At 39.2% G+C, this 23,481-nt stretch overlaps 2 protein-coding genes across 2 annotated transcripts in view; one reads left to right on the top strand and one right to left on the bottom strand.

Annotated features, from left to right (window-relative positions):
• Positions 1-23,481, bottom strand: part of lrp4 (low density lipoprotein receptor-related protein 4) — a 561,339-nt gene that overhangs the window by 211,706 nt on the left and 326,152 nt on the right. The window lies entirely within an intron of this gene.
• LOC127351684 (protein kinase C-binding protein NELL1-like) overlaps positions 1-23,481 on the top strand; it is a 234,698-nt gene that overhangs the window by 49,374 nt on the left and 161,843 nt on the right. Inside the window, exon 5 of the mRNA XM_051379480.1 lies at positions 20,361-20,457. Coding sequence (XP_051235440.1) covers positions 20,361-20,457 — 97 coding nt within the window. The remainder of the gene's footprint in view (positions 1-20,360; positions 20,458-23,481) is intronic.

A 23,481-nucleotide genomic window follows, 5' to 3' on the forward strand; every position in this document is an offset into this window, starting at 1 on the left:
TGGTTGACAAGAAAAGTAAAGAAAGAAATAGAAAATTACGTCCCTGCTAACCTGATCATCTCACTCCTCTTAAGTGTTGGGAATGATTTCTCCATTCAAAGCAAATTGGCAGACCCATTAGCCTTGAAATTTAGAGCAATTTGATTTATGCACTAAACAGCACTTTATTGATTTCAAGGCTCATTAAATGGTTTTAAGTATCCGTAAATGTGAGAGGGTGCAGTTTATCCTCACATCTTAAGGTGGACTTTTACCATGTAGAGTTTATTTGGCATTGGCAGCTCTTGCTTTATTGATGCCTGTTTCACACCCATACTGGGACATACACGCATCGATGTGATAAGTGGACAAAGGTGACTCTACATATTGAATCAGCAAGGCAAGTTTATCTGTACAGCACATTTCATGCAAAAAGGCAATTCAACGTGCCTCACCTAATGGATTAAAACACAAAAAATAAAGAAAAAATGGTTGAATTGAAAAATGAATGAAATGTCATTGTTCACCATGGTCATCAAGTGAATAGAGTGTTCCCTTTATTCCCCATCTATATTTTACACTTTGCAGCCATCAGGGAAAATAGAATTGCTCATCAGTGCTCCATTCTTTACAGACTGCTCTCCATTTCACAAGACTAATGGAGCTTTGTAAAGAGTTTTTTTCCACCTATAGTGGGAATGATTTCCATGTATATTTTTAATCAGTTGTAGGTAGACAGAAGACAAAAAAGGATACATGAAATAAAAATGAACAGTAGTTCTTTTTTTTTTTTTACAGTATTTTAAAAAGAATGCAATTAATTATTTGACACATAAATTGGAATGATCATAATTATTATTTGGAATGAGACAATTGCTGTCGTAGGATTGAAGCATTTGAGATTTGTTGGTGTATGTGAAAAACAAACCCAACAACATTATTCTATATTTGACTGACTTGATACGTTTGGATATCCCTGCCACACCACTCTGTGTCTTTGATGCTGTTTGTTACAAGAAACAAATCCTCTGGCTTTCTGCGAGGCAACAGCTCAATTTGTACCTGTCATTTTGTTTGACTGCACCGGGTGAGTCACTGTGTCCAAGAGAAGGACTCTTACCTTAGGTTAGGATTTGGTCTTAATCTGAAGGTGGATCAGAAACTTGAGAGTTCATGGAAATTTCCCTGTGTCTGTTTTCTCACCTGTCCCTGTCGGAGATTGATCTGAAGAAAACATCAGAGGTAAAGAGATGTGGGCAACATTGAGAGGGAGCACAGAGAGGTTGCCTTCAGTTGGGATGAAGCCTTTCAATGAACATGGTAACTGTGTAGAGAGGACAAGTACCCTGTAACAAACTGACGGGAAAATGTTCATTATAATATGACCAAAAATTAAGATTATCAGTAGAATCAACATTATTACCAATAGGAATGCTAATTCTAATAGACGTTAAAATTAAATCTTAATAACAACCAAAAGCTCACAGCAAAGATAATGATCAGATGTTTGAATCCCAGAAAATGCTATTTAATTGGCTCCAATCTTTTCCATTAGTTATTATAACATGTTGCTCACCTCTTTCATCTTGGGGATAGGGTCTATGCTAAAGTCACGCAAACTCAACATGTTCCACCATCATCATCATTACAGTTGCTTTCAGCGACCTGCACAGCGCAAGCTGCTGCTCCTGGCTAACATTTTCACCTGTTTGGCCAGTAAAGCTAACAGCAGGACTCTGTCAGACATGGAGGGTTGAGTTGTTGAGTGAGAAGAAGTTTGTGAGGGAACACATGAGGCCACAAGATTATTCCTCTGCTCTCTAGACCTTTAAAAATACTTTTATAGTTATATAAATGATATACTTTTATATTAAAAACCGCGAGATAAACAGAAATACAGCAGACAGACTTTTAAAACTCCCGGTGTTGTGCCTATGCAAATCCAAATCCTCTCAGAGTGGCCCCTATTAAGGGGGTGGAATCAGTGACAATATGAATAGGCCACAGTGCCCACTGGTGCTGGTGCTGGCTACTGTGTACATTTGAGAACCCCCTGGCTCGTTTCTGCTCTGCAGCAGACAGACTGGCCTGAGTCTGACTTTTTTTTTTTTTTTTTATATATATTTTTGGGGCTTTTTATTGCCTTTATTATAGTGACAGCTGAAGACAGACAGGAAAGGGGGACAGAGAGTGGGGATGACACACAGCAAAGGGCCACAGGTCGGATTCGAACCCTGGGCCGCTGCAGCAAGGACTCAGCCTCGGTACATGGGTCGCCTGCTCTACCCACTGAGCTATCCGGGTGCCCCCTGAGTCTGACTTTTTAATCAAAACAGACAAACATAATAAAAATATTAAACTAAACAAAAAATGCATGTTTAATTGCTGACAAATTGTGCCAGCTGCACCCTCTGCCCCCCGCTACAGCCTGACAGTGAATGTTACACTAATGAATCCAGATTGCTCAGACAGCAGTCAGATTTGGGGGCTAGTTGACCCCAGTCTTTCAGCCTTGACGCAACGAATCTTAGTTCCCTAACTTGACAGAGACTCGCCTGGTCTCCTGGACTGCTGTGCACTCCCTCTCGTCTTATCATTATTCAGTCTCTGTCTGTAATTATGTTTCTTCTGCCTATTGATTAATGTGGTTTGACTCAAAGCTCATCAGCTCAGCTCAGCTCAGCTCAGATCAGCTTATTCACAGGCATAACATCTCTATTTGCTGCCACCCTAATGAATGATCCCGATCAGTTACATGGTTGGACTAAATAAATGATTGTGCCCAAATTTATTTTATCAAGAGTCTTGACTCCCTGTTATTCTTACATATTGGGCAGTGTAATTTCTCCTTCACACTTTTCTTAACTCCATCAATAAGCACTGCGTGGAAGGTAGAGAGACACCTTGAAAAGGTCACCAGTCAAAAGAGTATGAATATGCAAAATCCTTGTTGTTCTTCAAATTTGGTAGATCCATCTTGCTGTACGTTGTCAGTGATATATACTATAACATCTACTAATTAAATTAGGTAACTGTTTTGCCAAACTAAAATAATATCCCCTAGCCAGTGGAAATGTTCATTCCACTAATGAAATTCACAAAAGACTTGAGCCTTGGGCGAGTTCCTCATGGGGAATGCTATTTATCTTACTAATTTTAGGATGACCATAGAAATACTGAAAGCAGTAATAAAGGTTTACAACTTGAATTAGCAATCTTGTATTAAACTACCTTAGTTGCTATTAAGAACCAGGAATATTTTATTTTATTTTGTCAAGGTTGATGTGGTGTACAGCTTTTGTTACCAGTGACCACTCTGTAGGTCAGTGGTTCCCAATCTTTTTCCTTTTTTTAAATCATTGAATGACGACCACTGACCAAGTGACATATTTTATGAATATTTCATATTATATTCAAAACTGTGCAATGAACCCAAATTGTGAACTCAGTAACTGCAACAAGTTTGTTTAAGTGATTGATTTTGATACATTTTGAGCAGATTATTTACTGTTTTATACAATTCTCAGCCTGTATTATTTTATTTATTTTTTATTCATTATTAACAATCATATATACTTAATAGGCTTTTTTTTCAGTGTTTGCTTTCCCCTGATGCCTAAAGACAATTTACTTTTCTTCACAGAAGTGAACCGAATGCAGAGATAAAGGCCTACTGTGTGTATATTTATTCAGTTTTCTTACACACCTTAAAACCAAGAAGACCTTGTGACCCCTTGTGGGGTCCTGACCCCCAGGTTGGGAATCAAAGCTGTAGGTAATGCTGGAAGCTTGGTAACGTGACTATTTGTTTAGAAGTGAAGACCTTCATTCACAGGGCACCTAGTTGTTTATACCATCACATGATGGGGACATAGGGAATCACTTTGTGTCACTTTGCTGGTCTGACTGGGCCCTAAGTCTTGGGTCAAAATACCTCAGCTTTTTTTTCTTTTTTTTCAATTTTCTGCAAATAAATTCACAGCAACAGTCAAAGTCAGACATTCACACCGCACACTGCTGTTCTGTCTGCCTGCTGCTCTGTGGAAAAAAAATATTATGACTCACCTGACCAGATGAAAAATGAGTTTTCTGTTTTGCTTCAGCAGCATTTTTTGGAGCATTTCATTGAACAACTCAGACATGTAAAAATAATGATATGTATTGAAATACAAAATGTTATTGCATTCAGATGTGCAGAGTAAGAAGATGGCTGCAGTGTGTTCCCTCATATGGAGTCAATGACTTTTTCAGTCCCCTACCTCCTCCACCTGTCATTTTCAAACGCATTTCATTGGAACATACTCCGTCACTGTAGGTCATTTCTCTCCCACACACACATCCGTGTGATATTACCTGCAATGGTGCCAGTGTGGAGCCCAGACAAGGTCAGACACTTACATAAGTGTTGTATGTAATTGCAATCACCAAATTTTCCTAATTGAATTAGTGGCAGACAACCAGTACATACTCCCTCGTCACACACTCCGTCAGCTCTTTGTTTTGGACCTGAATAGCTAATCACAGTAATGACATTGGCTCTGCCTGTCACTTACAACCACGCAGTTGTCCCCTACTCATAGAAGGTCATTTCATGTGCAGACTGGCTGGTGTTTCCCAGAGGGCTTGTGCTGCTCTCAGCACTGTTCAGTGCTTGCTTCTAGCTCCTACGCCTCTCCTGTGCTGCTTCTTATTTGGAACCCCGTTTAGCCAGGGCTCTGCTGCATGTGTGATCTTCAGATGTGGTATAAAAGCCAACCTTCAGGCAGGGTTGAGTTAAAAGTAACATGCCTCTCCTTGTTGGCTCCTTCCTTTAGGGTGCAGAAAAACAAACAAAAGCAGACCCTTCTCAAGATCTACTCAACCCCCATTTTCCCTCAGTGGATTGTATACAGGGATTTGTTTTTACCAAAGCTAAAAATCTAAAGCCCTGCTAGCAACCAGAGTATGAAAATACACGACTGTGTGAGCAACATACTTTGTTACAATACAACAACAAGTTTTGCTTTACTCAAAACCTCGATAGCAGTCGGGCTGAAACATAGCCACATTTTGTCCTGGGTTTGGTGCTAGAGGACAGGTCATAGGGTCATTCAAATCAAATCGTTCACCACCTTGGGCATCTTTAATGTGCACAGCAAACGTTGTTATCTGCTAATTAAATACTGTATGCAGTATAAAGCAATCCAGAAGTGTCTTAAACTGAATTCTTTCTAATGGCTAGCATGGGCTGCAAAAAAGAAAAGTCTTATGGAGAAATTAGACTACTTCTCACTTGATTTATGAGCTCAGTGAACAGTATCCTAATGCGTTTATGGTCTTAATCACAATTTTCAAGTCTTCTTCCATACAGCATGAACTTCATTTTGTAACTGATGGTCCCATTTAGAGAAAAATAGATGATATGATATAGACAAACTCGAAGCTTGAAAAACAGTACTCCACAAACCAATAGGTGACATCCTGATAAGTCTCCACAGTGGAAAGGGTTCATCCCCTGGGGAACATGCATATCTGTAACATACTCAAAATCAACACATTGTTATAAGCCAAACTGTTGGACATTATGAGCTAATTGTGACACTAAACGAGTTGTTGGACAGGCTAACTGACTGACATCATCTCCCTCTTTGCTAACCGGACTAGCTCATCCATTGGTCATGCATTTGCCCTGATTAGTGCACCGCCACATTGTCAGAAACAGAAACATCCAACAGCGAAGATTCATTCATAAACACACAACATAATGTATGTGTTTAGAACATAATTAATGAAACACAATCGATGCAGGGGTTATAATTAAAATATTCAGACTCTCTTCTTCTGTCTGTCTTTGTATCTCAGTCATTCAGTATGGTCTACCTACAGTGAGGTATAGACAAAAAAAGATTTTTTGTATTTATTGGTAGAGACGGTCCTGGACAAGGATGAAGCCAAGAAGAAATTTTAGAACAAAGAGCTGAGAAACCATTGATCATGAAGTACGGGAGAGCTCAGTTCAATTCTGCTAATTTGGCTTAGTATTTTCAGCCAAACGCTCTGGAGATTGCTCTCTTGTGTAATTACGTGAGAGACATCTTTCAATGCTTTGTTTCCTTTTCTCTTTGTAGCAATATGTTATGCATATCTTTGTTTTTGCTAACTCTGAATTTTATTGCAACATTTCACAATCTGCTTTGCCAATATTGTACTTAAGATCATATCTACAAAGCTAATTTGAAATGTAGAGAGAAGAAATTTCCATCCAACATCCTAAAACTTCTAAAATTGATACATTATCAACAAAATGCTATATAAACATTAAAATTTTTTTTTTTTTTTTTTTTTTTTTTTTTTATTTTTCTCCTCCAAAAAAAAAAAGGGAAAGGGAAAAATAAAAGATAGATGATCAGTTTAACTGTGTCACATAGGTATGACAGGTCAAAGGGAATTTACTGACAGATAACGTTACAATGAATTGTAATATTGATTTTCCAGTTAAAGTTAAAACGCTTTTCTTTTCTTTTTTTTGCTGCTGTCTGGTGTGTCTGAGGCTACAACTCCTTTTATATTTCAGCGATTATGTTAGGGGAGCATTATTTTGTGTGTTTACTAGTGTGGTCTCTCTGCTGGAGTTTTTTGTCTGATGTGACGTGGGTGTCACAACAACACGCTTTGTATACTCGTCAGTAAGTTTTACTTATGGATAATCTGAATAATAATTGCACCTCATTTACAATGTTTTGCAGTTTAGTGTCAAGTCAGAGACTCAGAGAGGCTTCATGTTAGTCATGATTTACTTTACACTGGTGGTTGGATTTTCTTCAAGACATGGATGTATTGATACAGCTCCGTTACAGAAAGTCTTTATTTAGCCTGGAGTGAAGCAGCTGTTTAATACAGCATGAGTAAAATAGAAATAACCTGAGAGGAAATTTTAATGGTCCAGTGTGTAACATTTAGGAGGATCTATTGGCAAGAATGGGATATGTTTTCATTAGTGTATAATCACCTGGAAATAAGAATTGTTGTGTCTTTGTTCCGGGTCCTCTTCTATGGAGTTTGTCATGTTGAACCACTGTACGTGCTAGGAACAGGAGGGTGAGGCAAGGCAAGGGAATTTCCGTCAGCAAACACACTGCTGGATGCCATTAAATCTTACACAATGGTCCTTTAAAGCCTGCAGAGTATTTTTGCTGCTCTGGTTTCCCCATGAATTATTATTGAACATGTGACGATGGTTAGAGCTGCTCTATATTGACAAGAGTGTGAGTAATGCAGAGGGCATACTGAACATGTTATAAGGGGGTTTTTAGCTTTATGGATGGCATTTGGTCGGTCCACCTCTTTTGTCCAGACTGAAATATCCCAACAACTACTGGATGGGTTGCCATACATTTTGGTTCAGACATACATGGTTTACCTACTGACTTTGGAGATACTCATACTTTTCATCATCTTTCATCATGGGTTGACATTTTTGGTTTTGAGAGAAATGTCAACAACTATTCAATGAATTGGCATGAAATTTGGTACAGACATAATTGCACCTCTCGAGATGAATTGTAACAACTCTAATGATCCCTTCACTTTCCATTCATCATCAGGTTGAATTTTGTGTCTGCCAAGTACTTGGTTTGTGAGCAAAATACCTGCAAAACTAATGACATTCCAGCTTCAGGTTTACTTTGTGTTCAATGTGAATTAGCATATGTTATCATGCTAAACTACAATGGTAAACATGGTAAATATTGTACCTGCTAAATGTCAACATCATCATCATTGGCATATTCATAATTTAGCTCAAAGCCACTGTGAGACTCAAAAGGAGCTCTCTGATTAAAAATGTGTTACATATGCACTGATCCACGCCCAGTCTTCTTTGCACTTACTTTTGGCTTCAGTACATAAAGGACATGCATCTGTACCTGCATTGGCACTAACCTTTGGCACTGGACATAAATCTTGTGCCGATAAACATTTGTAGCCTGTTTTCCTATTTTCATGGATTGCAGTGCAGTTCTACTGACTTAAGAGTGTACAACAAAAAGAGCAAGTAAAAACTGCACCCTTTGGGCCAAACAGTACCAAATGCCAAATGTGATCCATACATATCCAATAGAAATGATATTTCCTTTGGCAATTTGAAATGTAATGTCTAATTATACCAATTAGCACCAGTTAACAGTGCCAGGTTGCATCATCCTGCCAAGGTTTCCTCTAAAGTGTGTGTTCGGAATTACAATCACTAGTTGAGAGTGTCTTCAGCCAATCAGATTCATTGTTCGAAACTACCTGTTGTACAATGACTGATGGAGGCCAGTGGACACTTGGTTCAGCCACAGTTAGAGCAGCAGATGCTTGAACAGCATGAGGACATGGAAATGAAGAGGCATTTACGTGGCCTGAATTAGTCAGATGCTTGGCTAACAATGTAGTCTGATCTACATTATTCATCTCATTTGGCCCATAAATTATCCAGAGACATCAATGTTTAAGATGTAGTTATGGCCTAAACGAGCTGCTTTTGTGGCTGAAACAGGGACCGTTATTGGTTTCATTAGGAATAAATTGCCACCGGCCAGGGCTTTAAAAGAAAAAAAAAAGGTCCAACTCACCACTGCTCATTGGCACTCTGAACACATTTTCCCAAATGGCACTGCAGCTGTCTATGCTTCAGTTATGATGTGAAGACATGCTTTAAAAATCTCTTTTAAATGTTTTAGCTCTCTCTGTTGCCTCTTTGCATCCCTTTTCTCTTTTTCTCTTTCTGTCTCATGGTGGTTGTGTTGAATGATGTCCGAATTAAGTCTTAAACAGCTGACTATCAGTGTTGATGGCTGTTGCAACACAAACACAAACTGGGAGCAGATCAAGTTTTCTGAATACAAACAGTGTTTAGATAGATTATTGTCCAGATTATGTGAAAAATGCATTAATTAGACCTCTGCACATGAATAGGTCAGATGCTTGCATTTGAGCACTGCTAAAATGATTAGTCAATTTATTGATTTGTTAAATGGTGGAAAATAATTTACAACAAGTTGTTCAAGTCATTTATCAAGCAAAATACCAAACATTTTCTGGTCTGAGTTTCTCTAATGTGATGATGTTCTGCTTTTCTCTGTTTTGTATCACAGTAAATTGAATATCTTTGGGGTTTGTACTATTGGTCACACAAAATAAGCAATTTGGAAATTTCAAATTGGGTGCTTGGCACTTGTGATGCCCATTTTTAACCCTTTTCTGACAGTTAGATAATCAAGATTTTAACTCAGATTGAAAATAATAATTAGTTGCGGCTGTACATCTGAGCAAATAAAGCAAATTGTTAACAATTAAGGCTGGGATTGGGTTTAGGAAAATAAATGGTTTGGTTAAGGTTGCATGAAGGTTAAGGTTTTAGTTCTGATTTAATACTGTCAACCATGATATTTAAATATCAGACTCCCTGTTTCTAGCGGACTGCTCCATCTGGTGTGTTCATACTGAGGAACTGTATATTGTTAATGTGCGAGTCGATGTCAGGAAGCACACTGATGACTCGGTGAGTCATCTGAAATACATTAGATCTTTTTCTACTTGCATTATAAAGATCAACATTATGTATGCTGAGTGACATCGAGTAGAGCTGATGATAGCAGACCTGTTTCACATTCATTTGGTTTCACAATCAAGTGTACAGTTCGACGTAGGTAATGAAATATTGTCTTTTTCATTACTCACTTGGCTAATGAAGGAGGAGAGACATCGGGAGCGCTCCACCTTAAAGATCTCATAATGATACGACTCGTACTGCTTTTGTGTCCAGCAGCCAGAAAATGACATTCTGCTTTGCTCATTAAAGAAGCCAGTGAGCTGGAAGGTATGTTCTTCTTTTTTCATACCTGCTAAGCAGCTCATCAGCCTGGCCAAAACTATCATTAGGACAAGAGCAAGGCTGTTAGACTGGAATGGAACATTAGAGTAATGATAGAGTTGCAATGAAGCTAAACTTCATCTGATAATGCGGTTGCCTTTTTTCATAGTTTTTAGTCTTTTCATCCTTGTCATCCCCCACATTTTTCCATTTCTGGAACACAATTTTTGCTATACGATAATATATTTTAATGTTTTAATACAAAAGTTAGAAGATGTAGTGGGCAGGTTTAAGTCATGGTTAAGCCATGCATGAAGAACTAGAAATGTTACTCCCAATGAGAAATTCAGGTGTAACGTTTTAATTTCCTGTGAAGGGCAGTGCCAGCGCTGCTCAGCAGAGCAGCAAGCATTCATTACTTCATTACCTGATCATTGACGCCCCAGCTAAGAGGAGGGTGTTGTGCAAAGAATGATAATGAGTTGAAATCAGGTTAATAATGCCACATGATGCTGTCTATAACCTAGACACCTTTGCCCTTGTCCTTGGAAAGCATTGAGCTTGAGATACAGTTGGTATCTCTTTGACCGGAAAGCTGTTTTGTTTGACCGGGTGGTTGTATTGTTACAGCTACACAAGACGCACAGCACAATGAAAGCACAGAGGAAATTATATGTGGCCCTTAGGTCTCTAATCAATGGGGCAACTCCAGCAGAATAACCCACATTTAGATCAATGTGTGGCTGCAGTTCCAATGCAGCAGCTCATGCAGGCCTCTCAGTAATTACTCCTCCTGCCCTAGCTAGCCTAATGAAGGAAATTTTTAAATGTCAATGAGTAGCAGTGGTCTTTTTTTTTTCAAAATTGATTTTCTGTAATGTGCTCCTCATGTGAGTTAGACTACACGAACAAACCTCTACCATCTTACTGGGATTTTCAATCAGTGTTGCAAGTCTGCTGTTCCACTGATGCAACTGTTAACCCCAATTATTTTCCATCAGGTTGCACTTGTTACCTGAAATTGATTAAAGGCATGAACTGTTCAGGATGTGAACGAATCTGGTGCTAATCCGCTTTTTTCCCCCCCCTTTTCACTGCTGTTTATATTATCTGTAATTTGTCAATTTTGTTCTTATTTTGAGCCTATTTGCCTTTAATTGATAGTACATACAAAATATTGACAGGAAACATGGAATTAGATTATAATTTTGTATGTAAAAATACATATACATTAATACATTTTGTCTTTCCTTTGTGAAAGACTCACTGCTTCCTGCATTTGCACTAAGCATGGCCATTGGAAGTATTTCTCTCCCAGCAGAATAGGAATACTTGGCTGAAGGACATTCAACAAAGATCCCCAACTGGGATTCAAACTTTAAACTCAAGACATGGCAGTAATGTAGTGTTTTTAGACCACAAACGCCATGGACTCCCATTGTTTTTTCCAAGTTCCTTGTGTTTCTTTATATCCCTGCTGGCAACAGTTGCTTAAACATCTTATTCTGTGATCAATGTATCTGCATGCCTGGGTCATGATCTGTGAGACACTGTCAGCCTTCGCCCGTCATTATTCCTGCCAGAGCCCTCATCGTCCTGCTGCTCAAGTATTTGACTTTGTTTTAAGGAGCAGATTTGAGGTTGTTAGTCCTCCCCAATAGCCTTCTTGTGTCTGAGGTTCACTGTTTTCTTGTGTAAGGTGTGATGAAGTGTGTCATTACTGTGGCCTCCCTGCATTGCGCTCAGCAGGGTCCAACACACCTCATGTGGGCAGACGCCCCAGCTCTAGCCCCAGGTGGCAGTGAGGAGGAAGACGTGAGGAGCGCCAAGGAGACCCAGGGGACACACAAATACATACACAAGCATACTTACACACCTTACCAGCCTCTCCATCTCTTGTTTTTTCCCCTGAAATATATCTGCAGCTACAGTAGTCGTGTCTTATCAGAAAAGGACAGGAGCTTCTATCAACAGATAAGGTCATTGTGGAGGTGAAGTAATTACAGATATCCGAGACAGAGAGGAAGCAGGCGTACAGTTCCTTTGGGAATTGGGTGACAAAGCCAGATTAGACTCGATCTTCATCTACATAATGTAGGTAAAACCAGTCCTATTCCATGCACCAAGCTTGGGGTAAAGGAATTTGGGTCATTTTATCCATTAAACGTGATACATCTGCCATCTTATGAGGATATGCTCCAGTTTCAGGGAATAGTTTCCTCATCTTTTTCAGTGTGAATGCTCTAGTTCTTTATAGTTGGTTTTACTTTTTCTACTTTCATGGGTTTGTTTGCATCACGTATTGCCACAATGTTTAAGAAACGTGGTGTTCGGTAAAAAAAAATCCCATCTTAGGGATTTCTAGGTATTTCATTTCTACCAGAAGATGGCTTGTAGACTGGATTTAACAATGAATAGGAGTATTGACTCAAATTGGAGGGCTGCCATATCAGAGCATAATGCAGGCGTCTTTCAACCACTGTGGGTGGCTGAGCTCCAGTTTGAGTGGAGCTGGTACAGTTCGATTCAGCACTTAAGAAGTATGAAAGAGACTGACAGATGACCTTTTAGAAGTAGATGCTGCAGAGCTGCAATGACAGCTGCCTGAATATACAGTAGTGCTTCCACTAAAGTCAAGAAAAAACGAGAGCAAAGAAAACCAGTACAACATTATTCTACTTCCACTACACAATTTATCAACTTCATACCACTGAGGAGTAGGGCTGCAACTAACGATCATTTTCACCATTGATTAATCTAGCAATTATTATATAGCATTTCCCGATTAATCAGTTGCATAAAATTTCCCGTTACTTGTTCTGTTCAACAGTCAAGCAGTCCAAAACCAACACATATTCAGTTGACTTTCATATCAGACAAAAAAAATGCTTACAATAGCAGCTGCTGTGAAAAAGGTCTATTTAGAAACTGCAACTATGTCATGATATAGGTAATTTTTGCTTGAAAAATAAAATAAAATAATCTGATTAATTGCCAATTGCTCTATCAAGAAATAGATTAGATTAACTAATTGTTTCAGCTCTACTGGTGAGCTCTGCTGCTGCCCCAGCTTGATTATGTTAAATAATACAAAAAATACTGTTATGCAGCCTGTACTTTAGACCTAATGGAATTTCATTGAAAAGCTTATTTATCTACCTCCCTATGCCTTTTGTATAAGATCATACTATATGGCAATAACAAGCCCTCAGGGCATCCTTAAACTTGAAACACAAGGAGAGTTTAAACTTTGCATCAAGAGCCTCCACCACACTGTAAACTGAACTTTTGATAAACCTCCCCAGTGGTCCTCATTCTCACAGAAACATGGCTTGCCAAAAAGATACCATAGTCTGATGTTGCCACGTTGCCATAAATGGCAACAACGTGTGAAAAAGTTGTTTCAAGCGGTTCCATTCTACCTCAACAGGGATATCTCCTGCTGTTGTGTCTGTTGAAGTTAACCCTCTTACCATCAATAATGGGGTTCCAGGATTCACTCTTGATGCAGATTCATCACATATATCTGTCCTGCTGCCTTCAGATAGGTGCAGATATTTAATGAAATGCAGTTTTCACACAGTACTACACGGCTGTGATCAACACATACTGTAAGAATTGCCCATCTTAATTTATAGATACATGCCCCTGCATTAAGCATGTATTTCTGATGCTGATGTATCTACTGGTTGGAGAGTGTTTGATGCGTTTAATTAAAATGTTGTTTACAGTTTTAGCATTGCTGTGCTTGCTCCAAGATTTTATTTTTCTCTTGTTGACAAAATCACCCAATTGGCAACTGAGTGACTTTGCTCCAGAAACAGACGTGGGTCTGAGGTGTCTATTCTCAGAGCCAAGGTCTATGACCCAATTTCCACAAAAATACCAACAATTTGCTTTGCATTGCCACATTTGAATAAACCTTCCAATTTAAAAATATGTCTTTATATATCATCTGACTTTCTGTGGCAATTTTCTACCGCAGGTCAAGTAAACTCTTCATAAAGATAGATATAAAGGTAAAAAAATAGAGACAGAGGTATATAGAGAAAAAACACAAAATGTACCTGAATTCCAGTTAATATCTAATGATTGAAAGTGCCATGCACAGCATGTACTCTGTGTCCATTTGTTTTTATGGTCCTGTTTGGAACATTGACATGTTGACGTGTGTAGTATCTGATATGTACACGTATGTACATTTGTGTTAATATGTGATTCACTGGAGACCACCACACACATTATCTGATGCACTCAGCTCAAGGGTTCAGTTGCACCAATGATGAATGGCTGCAATGTGTATAAAGGGAATTGTCAGAGAGCAGTTACCATGGGATGTCATTATGCACATAACATTCCCCTGTGGTGCCAGGCTTGTTTACTATCTCTGATAATCTGTTCTGTAACATTCCTAACACTGTATATGAAGATAAAATAGAGTAGTGTTTCTGACTTGTAAACGGAGGAACCTTTTTTATGTTAAATTTCCCTCCCTTGTTACAAGTTTCACTGAGCTAGGACACTGTAATGCACATTATTTAGGCCTGCTGGTGTAATTGTAGCTATACATACAGAAGGGAGAAATGGGCAGAACAGAATAGTATGCATGTACAGCATGTTACTAAAAGGAAAGTGCTGATCAGTTGCTCTCTCTGTACAGCAGAGTAGAAATTCACATGTAAATGAGCTAGAATTTATATCCAATCTCAGTAAATGGACTGTAACTGAGAATCGGCCCAATTCTTATGACCACATTAGAATTAGTAGGGCATAATTTGTATTCACAAAGGAAAGGTTGTCTCATGGTAATTCTTCTACATTTTGTTCACAATGTATCTCCTCTTTATTTCTGTCCACATTTGTACCCAGTGTAGAATATTTTGTGTTTTGGATTGTGTAGTACACTTGTACTCAAGGGTGCTATCATAATGAATGTGTAGGCTTAGAGGCTCAGCTGAAAGATCAAATGATGTACCCCTTTGGTCTACTATGGCCACCTACTGAAATGGACGTAAGGTCAATTGATGATTATGTTTACAGCCTGATATCACATGGAGTACCTCGATGGGCTTCACTGGCCCAGCAACAGCAACAGTTTCTAAAACAGCCTGAGCTCTTTAAGACGACCAACAAAATCTTCCCCCAAAACATCAGGGATAAGGAAGAAGGAAGACATTTTAAATAATTTAAGTAAATTAAAGCAACACTGTATCCTAGATATGATGTTTATATACTAGTGAATGTTTTTTCCTAGCAGGTTTTGGAGGAAACTTTCTAGCATGGATAATATTCCTATTTTCTTGGATGGCAGGAGGGGGTTGGTTAGTGTGGGTGTACAAAAAGCAGCAAATACATTCTCAGATTGGTTATGCTACATAAATGTCTTGGGGAAAAGATCAAGAAACTGATTAATGAGCAGAAACCCGCAATAGCCAATGAGAGTGAGCCGATCTGAAAGCGTCGCTAACCACATGTTAACAATGAAACGTTATTTCCAACTCGCCTCTAGCTCGTGCAGCAAAAAAAGCCATGATGATTCCATCTTGTCAGCCATGATTTCATAGTTATTTTTGTTCCCTTTCTTAAATCTCAATAGTTTATTGAAAAACATCAATAAATAAATAATAGAGAAATAATAATGGCAATAGTTACAATAGGAAATATATACACATACATACACATCAATGACGTATGTACACAACACCTAGGTATAATACACAGAACAATTAAGTGACTAAATCATCTGGTGTGTATTCTTACAATTAAAATATAAAAATAGGTTACATCTGCCATTGTCTTTGTTTTCTCCCATGTTTTTGAAATAAGTTATTAGAAAAAAATATGCTGAGAACCTTTTTAACATCCTGTTGACTGACAGAATTAGATGGATAAATGCAAAAGACAAAAAATCTGTTACATTGGTATGGTAACGTTTTTGAAGACTTAAAAGCAGTTGTAAAACCTTGTAAAAAATTTAAGGTTTGAGGATGTGTAGTTTTTGTTTGAAGACCAGTATGCCTGAAATGTCACCTATGTATTGGTCTTACACATAGGGTTGGGTTCTGATAGCTACACCATTTTTACCATTCAGTTCAAAGTGAATAAAATACAAAGGAGTGGTTAATCCCTAAATCCAACAAGCCTATTAAAAAATTCTATTCAGTCTATTGAATGATTTATCTTTTACTTTTTCTTTCTTTTTTTTGGCACAAAGCTGTGTTTTTAAGTACAAAACATGCAGATAGTCACATAGCAAATATGTTTTCCATCGGGTCAAATTTGAGTTTTGTATTTGACTGTCTTTATAGTTTTAGTTCTTAAATTATTTGAATACTTTTACCTCCTCAAATTTTAGTCCTTAAATATAATATTTCAGGCATAAAATATGATGCTACTTTGAAATTATGTCACACAGCTTAATCTAAATAAATTTGAGAAGGGATATGAAAGTTTGAAAGTCAGATTTCATGAGCAGATTGTACACTGGATTCAGATTTGATAGTGCCATCGAACCTCAACCCCAGTTACACGCTCCTTTGGAGCGTTTTACAGCACGCAGGACATTCTCTTTTAGCTTCCTGTCAAACTACCACAGTAACCAGTAATCTCCCACCTGCCTTCGGTGACGTGACATATCCCAGCTGGTGCTTTTGGCAGAGGATAAACGGAGAGCTTTGAGAATTCTGTCCCACAGTGAAGCAAGTGATTCAAAAGGGACTTTGACTCCCAATATCCGACTTCATCTCTCTGGCAGAGGAAAGACACAAACATGACAGAAAATGTCTCAAGCTCAACTAGTGGAAAATTGGAAGTGGTCTGCAGTTTAGTGTGGCCGACAGATATTGGCAGAGCAAATAATGAAGGCTGTGATTGAGATTGTTCTTTTGAAGCAGAGCCATGAAGGCTGCCAGAGACCTAAATATACTGTCTCACTTTTGAAGATAAAAGCTGTTAGTTTTGGAATTTTCTGACATGTAATCCTTAAGTTAGATAGACACCACTTTTGATAGCATTTGTGGCTTTATTTTGTGTTTATTTAGTCTTTTTAATGTATTTGCTCTTATCAGTGGCTTAAAGACCAACTTGGGGAACAGCCAGGCAGTATAGCTGAAATCCTGACTGCCCAAGATTAAATGTAGTTTATTCAATTCAGTCGGTAAATCGGTGGAAACGAGGTGGCCTGGCAGCTTATTGAAGTGGACTGTCAACAAAATATGTGTTATGTAGTAAGATGTGGATTTATACAGTCTCCAGCATCCAGAGCCTCCACAGCTCTAGCTGGCCATAATGCAGCACTTTCTGAATCTCAGGGTTTTCTCTTTGCTTTAGCCTGGCCATTCACATGAATGATGGGCGAGTCGCTCCACACCTGCCTGGCTCTTTCTTCTGTAGCGAGATGTGGGTCTCTCTCTCTCTCTCTCTCTCTCTCTCTCTCTCTCTCTCTCTCTCTCTCTCTCTCTCTCTCTCTCTCTCAGTCACATCCACATACACACAGACACTGATAAAGGTTAAGAGGAGCAGTGTAAATGTGGAGCAGTGTTGCCCTATTTTAGTGGTTATGGATGAAGTGATGGGGTCTGGTTCATCTGACTCCACTGTATCATGTATTCACTGCATGCTACTCCACGTCCAACAAGCTTTTATTGATTAGCATTCCATTTCTGCTGTGCAGTAGATGCTAAGGGATTTGGCAAAGCACAGTACCACTGCTAATCCCACATTAAATGTATAATCCTTGAGATTTCAGGCCTGGTTGATTTGGTGACATCTGTGGATACTGGTCATGACATCAAGTGAGGTTTTATACTACAGGTCCCACAATTCTGGGGGCGGGAGCAGTTATTTTGTCAGAAATACAACAGAAAAGCAACTGGTATATCTTACATAGCAGCCAAACAAACTGTTGTAAAGATGTCCATCAATAATTGGACTTTTCCATCATGCTGTGATTTCATGCTGCACACAGCACATGTAATTTTGCACACAATAGTTGGGCATGGTGGAGTTCGTTATATTGCTGAGGAGTTTCCTGCAGCTCCTAATGTAACCATTCCATTCCTCCTTGCAATTTTTAAAATGTTTCAGTGGTTGGATGCTTTTTTTGTGAACTAGCAATGAAAATGTTCATTTTAGTGGTAGCTTGATGCAGCTCTGACTTGGCAGTAACAGTATTTCAATGAGATAAAATTATGAATATGAATGCAGCTTGGGAAATGTTAAGTCCACCACTAATAGTGAGAACTACTTAAAAGAATGGCAATTACAGAACACTGAAATGCTAGTACTGAAAAATTAAAATAAAAAAACTAAAGATTAGACCCCCAAAAAAAAAAAAAAAACCCACCCCCATTTATCTATAAGTACTAAAAAAACTTTACAGAAGTAAATCTCTGTTGTTTGAAAAGACACATTCATTACATTTATTCACATTCTCCTCTGTTCTCTTGGTTGTAAACTGCAGCTATTTCTGATTAAATCCTGCACCATGGCGATAAAAGAGCAGATGTTAATCATACAGTATGTTGACTGGTGTATGTCCTCTATAATTAGCTGTTGGCGGCTGCAACCTGTGGTGTCAGGCCATGCAAATATGCCCGTGAGCACATCACTATTCTAATTGGCATCGCAGCTCTCAAATGTTCCCTGTGTGAAACTCCCACTCTCCACTGCTGCTGAGCTGCTGACGAAAGGGGAAGGTGGGGGAAGCAAAGACAGAAAGGTTGGGGGAGACAAAATAGAGTATAATCACATGACCTCTACATTCTCTACTGCAGTGACAGCTCGCCAAGCAGGTGGAAAATCTGACAGCTATAGCATAAACAGCAATGAAGCACTTCAGTTCTTACATATAATTTTATCTATTGTATATATCTGTATGTTTCTGTGTTACTGGCAAATCTTCCTCTAGGATTAAATCAGCATTAATAAGCAAAAAACTATTAAAAATATAAATCAATACAAATTAAAAAAGGCCTAGAAAATGTATGTACACAAACCAGATCTATAATTATTATGTTTGACATTGCTTTTCTCCTTAATAAGCATTTATTGGACACAGAAAAGACACTGACTGTAACTCAAACATTTATTTAGAGGTTTTTAATATTAAAATTACATGCATGCAACATTTAAATCTGAATTCAACTGCAACAAATCTTTTGTGACAACTTGAAGCCAGTACCCTACAGTACACATGCAGCAAAATCATATGGACAGGAAGGAATCCCAGTGGAGCCCATATTCTTGCCATGCCACCTGTCAAATGTCATATAATATTGACAGGGATTGTGGTCATGATTTCATGATTTAATCTCCCCTGTCTTGAGAAAAATATTTTAGCTCCACTTTGTGTTGGACATGTATCTCATGGGAGTAGGCCATGGCTTTGTAGGACGGTTGGTAGAAGCCATTAGAAGTCAGGTAAATAAAAACCAAAAGCTTACAAAACCTTTGAAAACTGCAGAACACAGGGATTAGCAGAATTAGGTATTTCTTCACATTACAGAGAATCATTTCACTCAGTTTTAATAACGAAAGTGAGCATAAAAGCATAAAAATGACTGTGATGTACAGTTACAGTATATACAGGGGATTGGTCATATATAAAGACCAATCACCTTCCCAGCCAATGGCCTTTCTGGCTCACAAATAACACCTATTGTCTTTTAATTTGGTTTGGAAACAACCCCCACCACTAATAAGAAGATATATTATTTTGCATGAAGATTTATTTTCTCTTCACTTTGACTCCTCATGACTTTTACTATGAAGTACAGTAAAGCCTACCGTATTGCTGAAGTCATTGTTGCAGGTTCAGGTCAAACATAGTCAGGGTGCTGCTATTTGCTTGTCGACTTACTAGAAACGCTCTGCTAAACTAAATGGAACGGAACCTTAATTAGTATCGTTGATAACCATGTTTACCCTACTATTTCATGTCAAAATGGCTGCTGTGAGAAAGGTCTGTTCATCTGAGATCAAAACATGTAATGTCCTTTGAATGAAACTTAAGAGATGAATTAGCTTGCTACTCTGGATGTGTGTCTCTGTATGTGCTCCTAGCATGAGGAGGAGGAGGAGGATGAGGAGGAGAAATCCTGACAAATTGTTCTCTGACATCCTCACAGAGGCCCATCGGAGGCATCGTTAAGCCCACCTCAGTGCAGGAAAAAATGGTGCTGAATGACGCTGAGGATGTTTGCCTTGATAATGCCAAAGCCTGTTTGTGTCTGTGTCAGGAGTCGGGCAGTTAATCCAGCCTACATCCCGGGTCCAGATATCAATACCGTGTTAGAGAGCCGTGGGGCGAGACTGGCTGTCATGCTTGAGGAGAGGAGCCTCTGCTCTACACTCTCTGCTTCTCATGAAGGGAAAGGGTTGGGAGAGAGGGTGGGAGGGAGTGGACATGCACATGGTCTGCTGGATTTACTCTGGTATTCAGCTGTATTGGATCAGTGTTCCTGCCAGACCAGGACAAAAAGAGAAGCGTGTTTGGGACTGTGTCGTTATCATAACCAAACATTCTCTTCTGATTTGTTGTTGGCAGGATTTATGAGCGGGTGATAGACCCCCCTCAGATGGAGCTCACCCCAGGCAGTGGAGTGTGGCTCGGCCAGCACAGCCACAAGCATGGCCTGTTCAAGGTAAGACTTCACAGATGATGCACACACACACACACACACACACACACACACACACACACACACACACACACACTCTTCCTTCATGCACCTGAATGTGCTTCACATTCAAGATCAATTGGTATAATTGGCCAGATTTGCAGTAGGCTGTGTGGGGGGTGGGGAGAGACAAGTGGAAGATGCAGGAAAGAAGTACAGTGGGCTCACAAAGGAGATGCAAAAAGGCTCAGCGTGTGCTTTGAAACGCTTATTCCCAAGCCCATTACAATGCTGTCGATTTTTAATCACTGCTCATTTTCTTGGGCTCCTGCATGCACTCACAGCAGGGAGGGGACATGCGGAGTCTCACCAGGACATGCTCACGCGCTTGATATTCCCACCTCTTCTGCCCACCCAACATGCAATCAATAGGCCTTTTATTTTTTCTATGTAACATTGATTGGCCACCAGAATCTACTGCGGTGTAAATTATTTCTCCTCCCCGTACTTTGACACTATTGCTGCTGCACACCAGCCAACTGTTCCTCCTCCCTCTGCCCCCCCACCCCCCCCTTCATCCCCTCTTGCATCAAGGCTTCAAGGACCTCCTTCTTCTACAGGATAGCTCTAGTCTTGAAAGACGCAGCTCCATCATCCAGTTCCCTACACGCAGTTGTCTGAGTGCTCGGCATTTGTCTACCCTCCATGTGCAGGGAGCGCCCAAAAGTGTTTGTCTGCAGAAGAGACAGATGGTGTGGAGACGCACAAGCCTGTGTGAAGTGATAGAGGGAATGAGGAGATTCTCCCTTAAGGTTTACACTATGATGAGTTGGCATGTCGGCTGACAGGTGTACTTGTAACACCTTGAATCAAGGACCTGTTGTTCATGGTATCAGAAGGGCCATTTAGAGTCACCTAATTATCTTCTTCTACACATGCATATTTATGAGCCAGCAACTATATTAGTTCACACACAGATTTAGTTTGTAGTTTCTTTTTTCTTGCTACAGAGAGAGAATAACAGCTGAATATACAGTACCACCGAGGAGAACAGGAAAGAGGTTGGAAAAACTTTCTGATTGTAGCAGGGTCATAGGAAATACTGCTTTAAATTTGTTTTTGTCAAAACTGCAATTGGGAACACTTTAAACTTCCCGATTAACCGTTAACACTGCATTGGCAACATTAAAACTGCTGATTCTAGACAATATTTGAAACAATTCAAGTTTTTTAAAAACAGAAATAAGGCAGGTTTTTACTCAAATCTTCAAGCCATGAAACTACAAATAAATTCAATTCCTATTCGCTTCTATCTCAGCGTTCTGCTTAATGGTCAGTGAGCAGTAGTCTGTGGAGTCTCTGTTCACCGTGCAGCTGACTCAGCTAACATGTTTTGTTCATGTCTCATGTCTAATTTAATATATGGCAAAATGTTTCCAAGGAATAGACATTTAGTTATAGCTTATTCCTGGTGTGCTTTTCTACCCAGATTTGAATAGATGAAATTAGTACTACTAAGTTTCCTACTTGAACACAGACAGGCCACAGTCCGCCCATAACTTCAGGTTACATACATTTCAGCTTGAGGCTGGTGCCTGACTACTTTAAGAAAAGAAGAGAAAGTTTGACAAAAACTCTTTGTTTATTTTTGTCATTTTAATAAGCTTGACTTAGCTTAAAGACTGGCCCAGTCGCATTTCGTAAGATAACTAATCAACACCTTGTATCTCAAGTTGTGGTTTAACAGAGAATTATGTACTGTAATTATGTAACACTGGTCAGATGTATTGTGCAGGGGCCTTAAGAAACACACACACACACACACACACACACACACACACACACACACACACACACACACACACACACACACACACACACACACACACACACACACACACACACACAGAGACACAAACTGAGACAGACAGACAGAGACAAAACATATTGTCCCACTACTTCCACTACTTCTTTACTATTGCCTTCACACTTTCTTACCTGCTCCCTACTTTAACCTGTTAAAGACAAGGGGATAAACAGAGACTACTTACGTTTTCTCATGTCAAAAGCAGAGAAGGCTGATGAGCTTGTTGGGAAATAAGAGAAAAGAACAAAAAAGCAAGAGGCGAAGAGAAGGGAAAAGCCAAGAGCTATAGAAGTAACACTGCAAATGGAGATAGGAGGTGAAATAAAGCAGCAGCTGTAATCTATCCCATTCAGGACTCAGGAGTGGGATAATGATAAGGCGAGCTAACTATGCCTTTAAATAAAACATATTGAGCCCTTGCAGTGGCTTGAGACACTGCTCGTCCTCGTGCCGCCTCCTCATGGGAACCTCTCCATCTGAAAGAGCAACTGTAATAAATTATCTTTATCTAGAATCCATTGTGCCAAGGACGCTGACTCCTCAGGGACACTGCAGGCTCGTTTGGAACCGGTGCTTTTTTAAAAACACTTGGTGTTGTATGCACCAGGATACGGTAATGAATCTAACATGGACAATGATGGAAAGCTTGAACAAGGCAGCATGATGAAGGAAAAGCCAAACCTGTACATGAAAGATTGAGAGCTTAGATGTGTCACACAGTCTGTCTTTTGATTTCCCTGTTCCTGCCTATGTCTCCTCTGTTTCCTGGTTGTTTAAATTTGTTTGTTTATGCTTTGTTCACGTCTTTCTCCTTTTCATTTCAACATTGTACCGTCGACAGCATCATTTTTTTCCTCCATACCTGATGTGCTCACTCTGTTCAAGCCTGTATCAGTGATAATACAGTACAGTCTGGGGTTAATAAACCTTATACCTCCTAAAAGTAGAATGGGCAAAAGAAAACTTTTGGATGAACTGAAAAAAATCTGCATATTATGGAATAAATTTAAACTTCTTTATGAAGAGCTACACTTTAAAAATGCTGCGTATTTTTCCTATTGATGCTGTGAGGCTCCTTACTCTTGACTAACGGGGTATATTAACCACTGAATTTAAATTCTACTGACACAGAGTTGAAGGCTTAAGGATTGGGACTGAATAGTTTATATGAATGTACAAAT

The sequence above is a fragment of the Dicentrarchus labrax genome, unplaced genomic scaffold (genome assembly GCF_905237075.1).
Source record: "Dicentrarchus labrax unplaced genomic scaffold, dlabrax2021, whole genome shotgun sequence".
Classification (NCBI taxonomy): Eukaryota; Metazoa; Chordata; class Actinopteri; family Moronidae; genus Dicentrarchus; species Dicentrarchus labrax.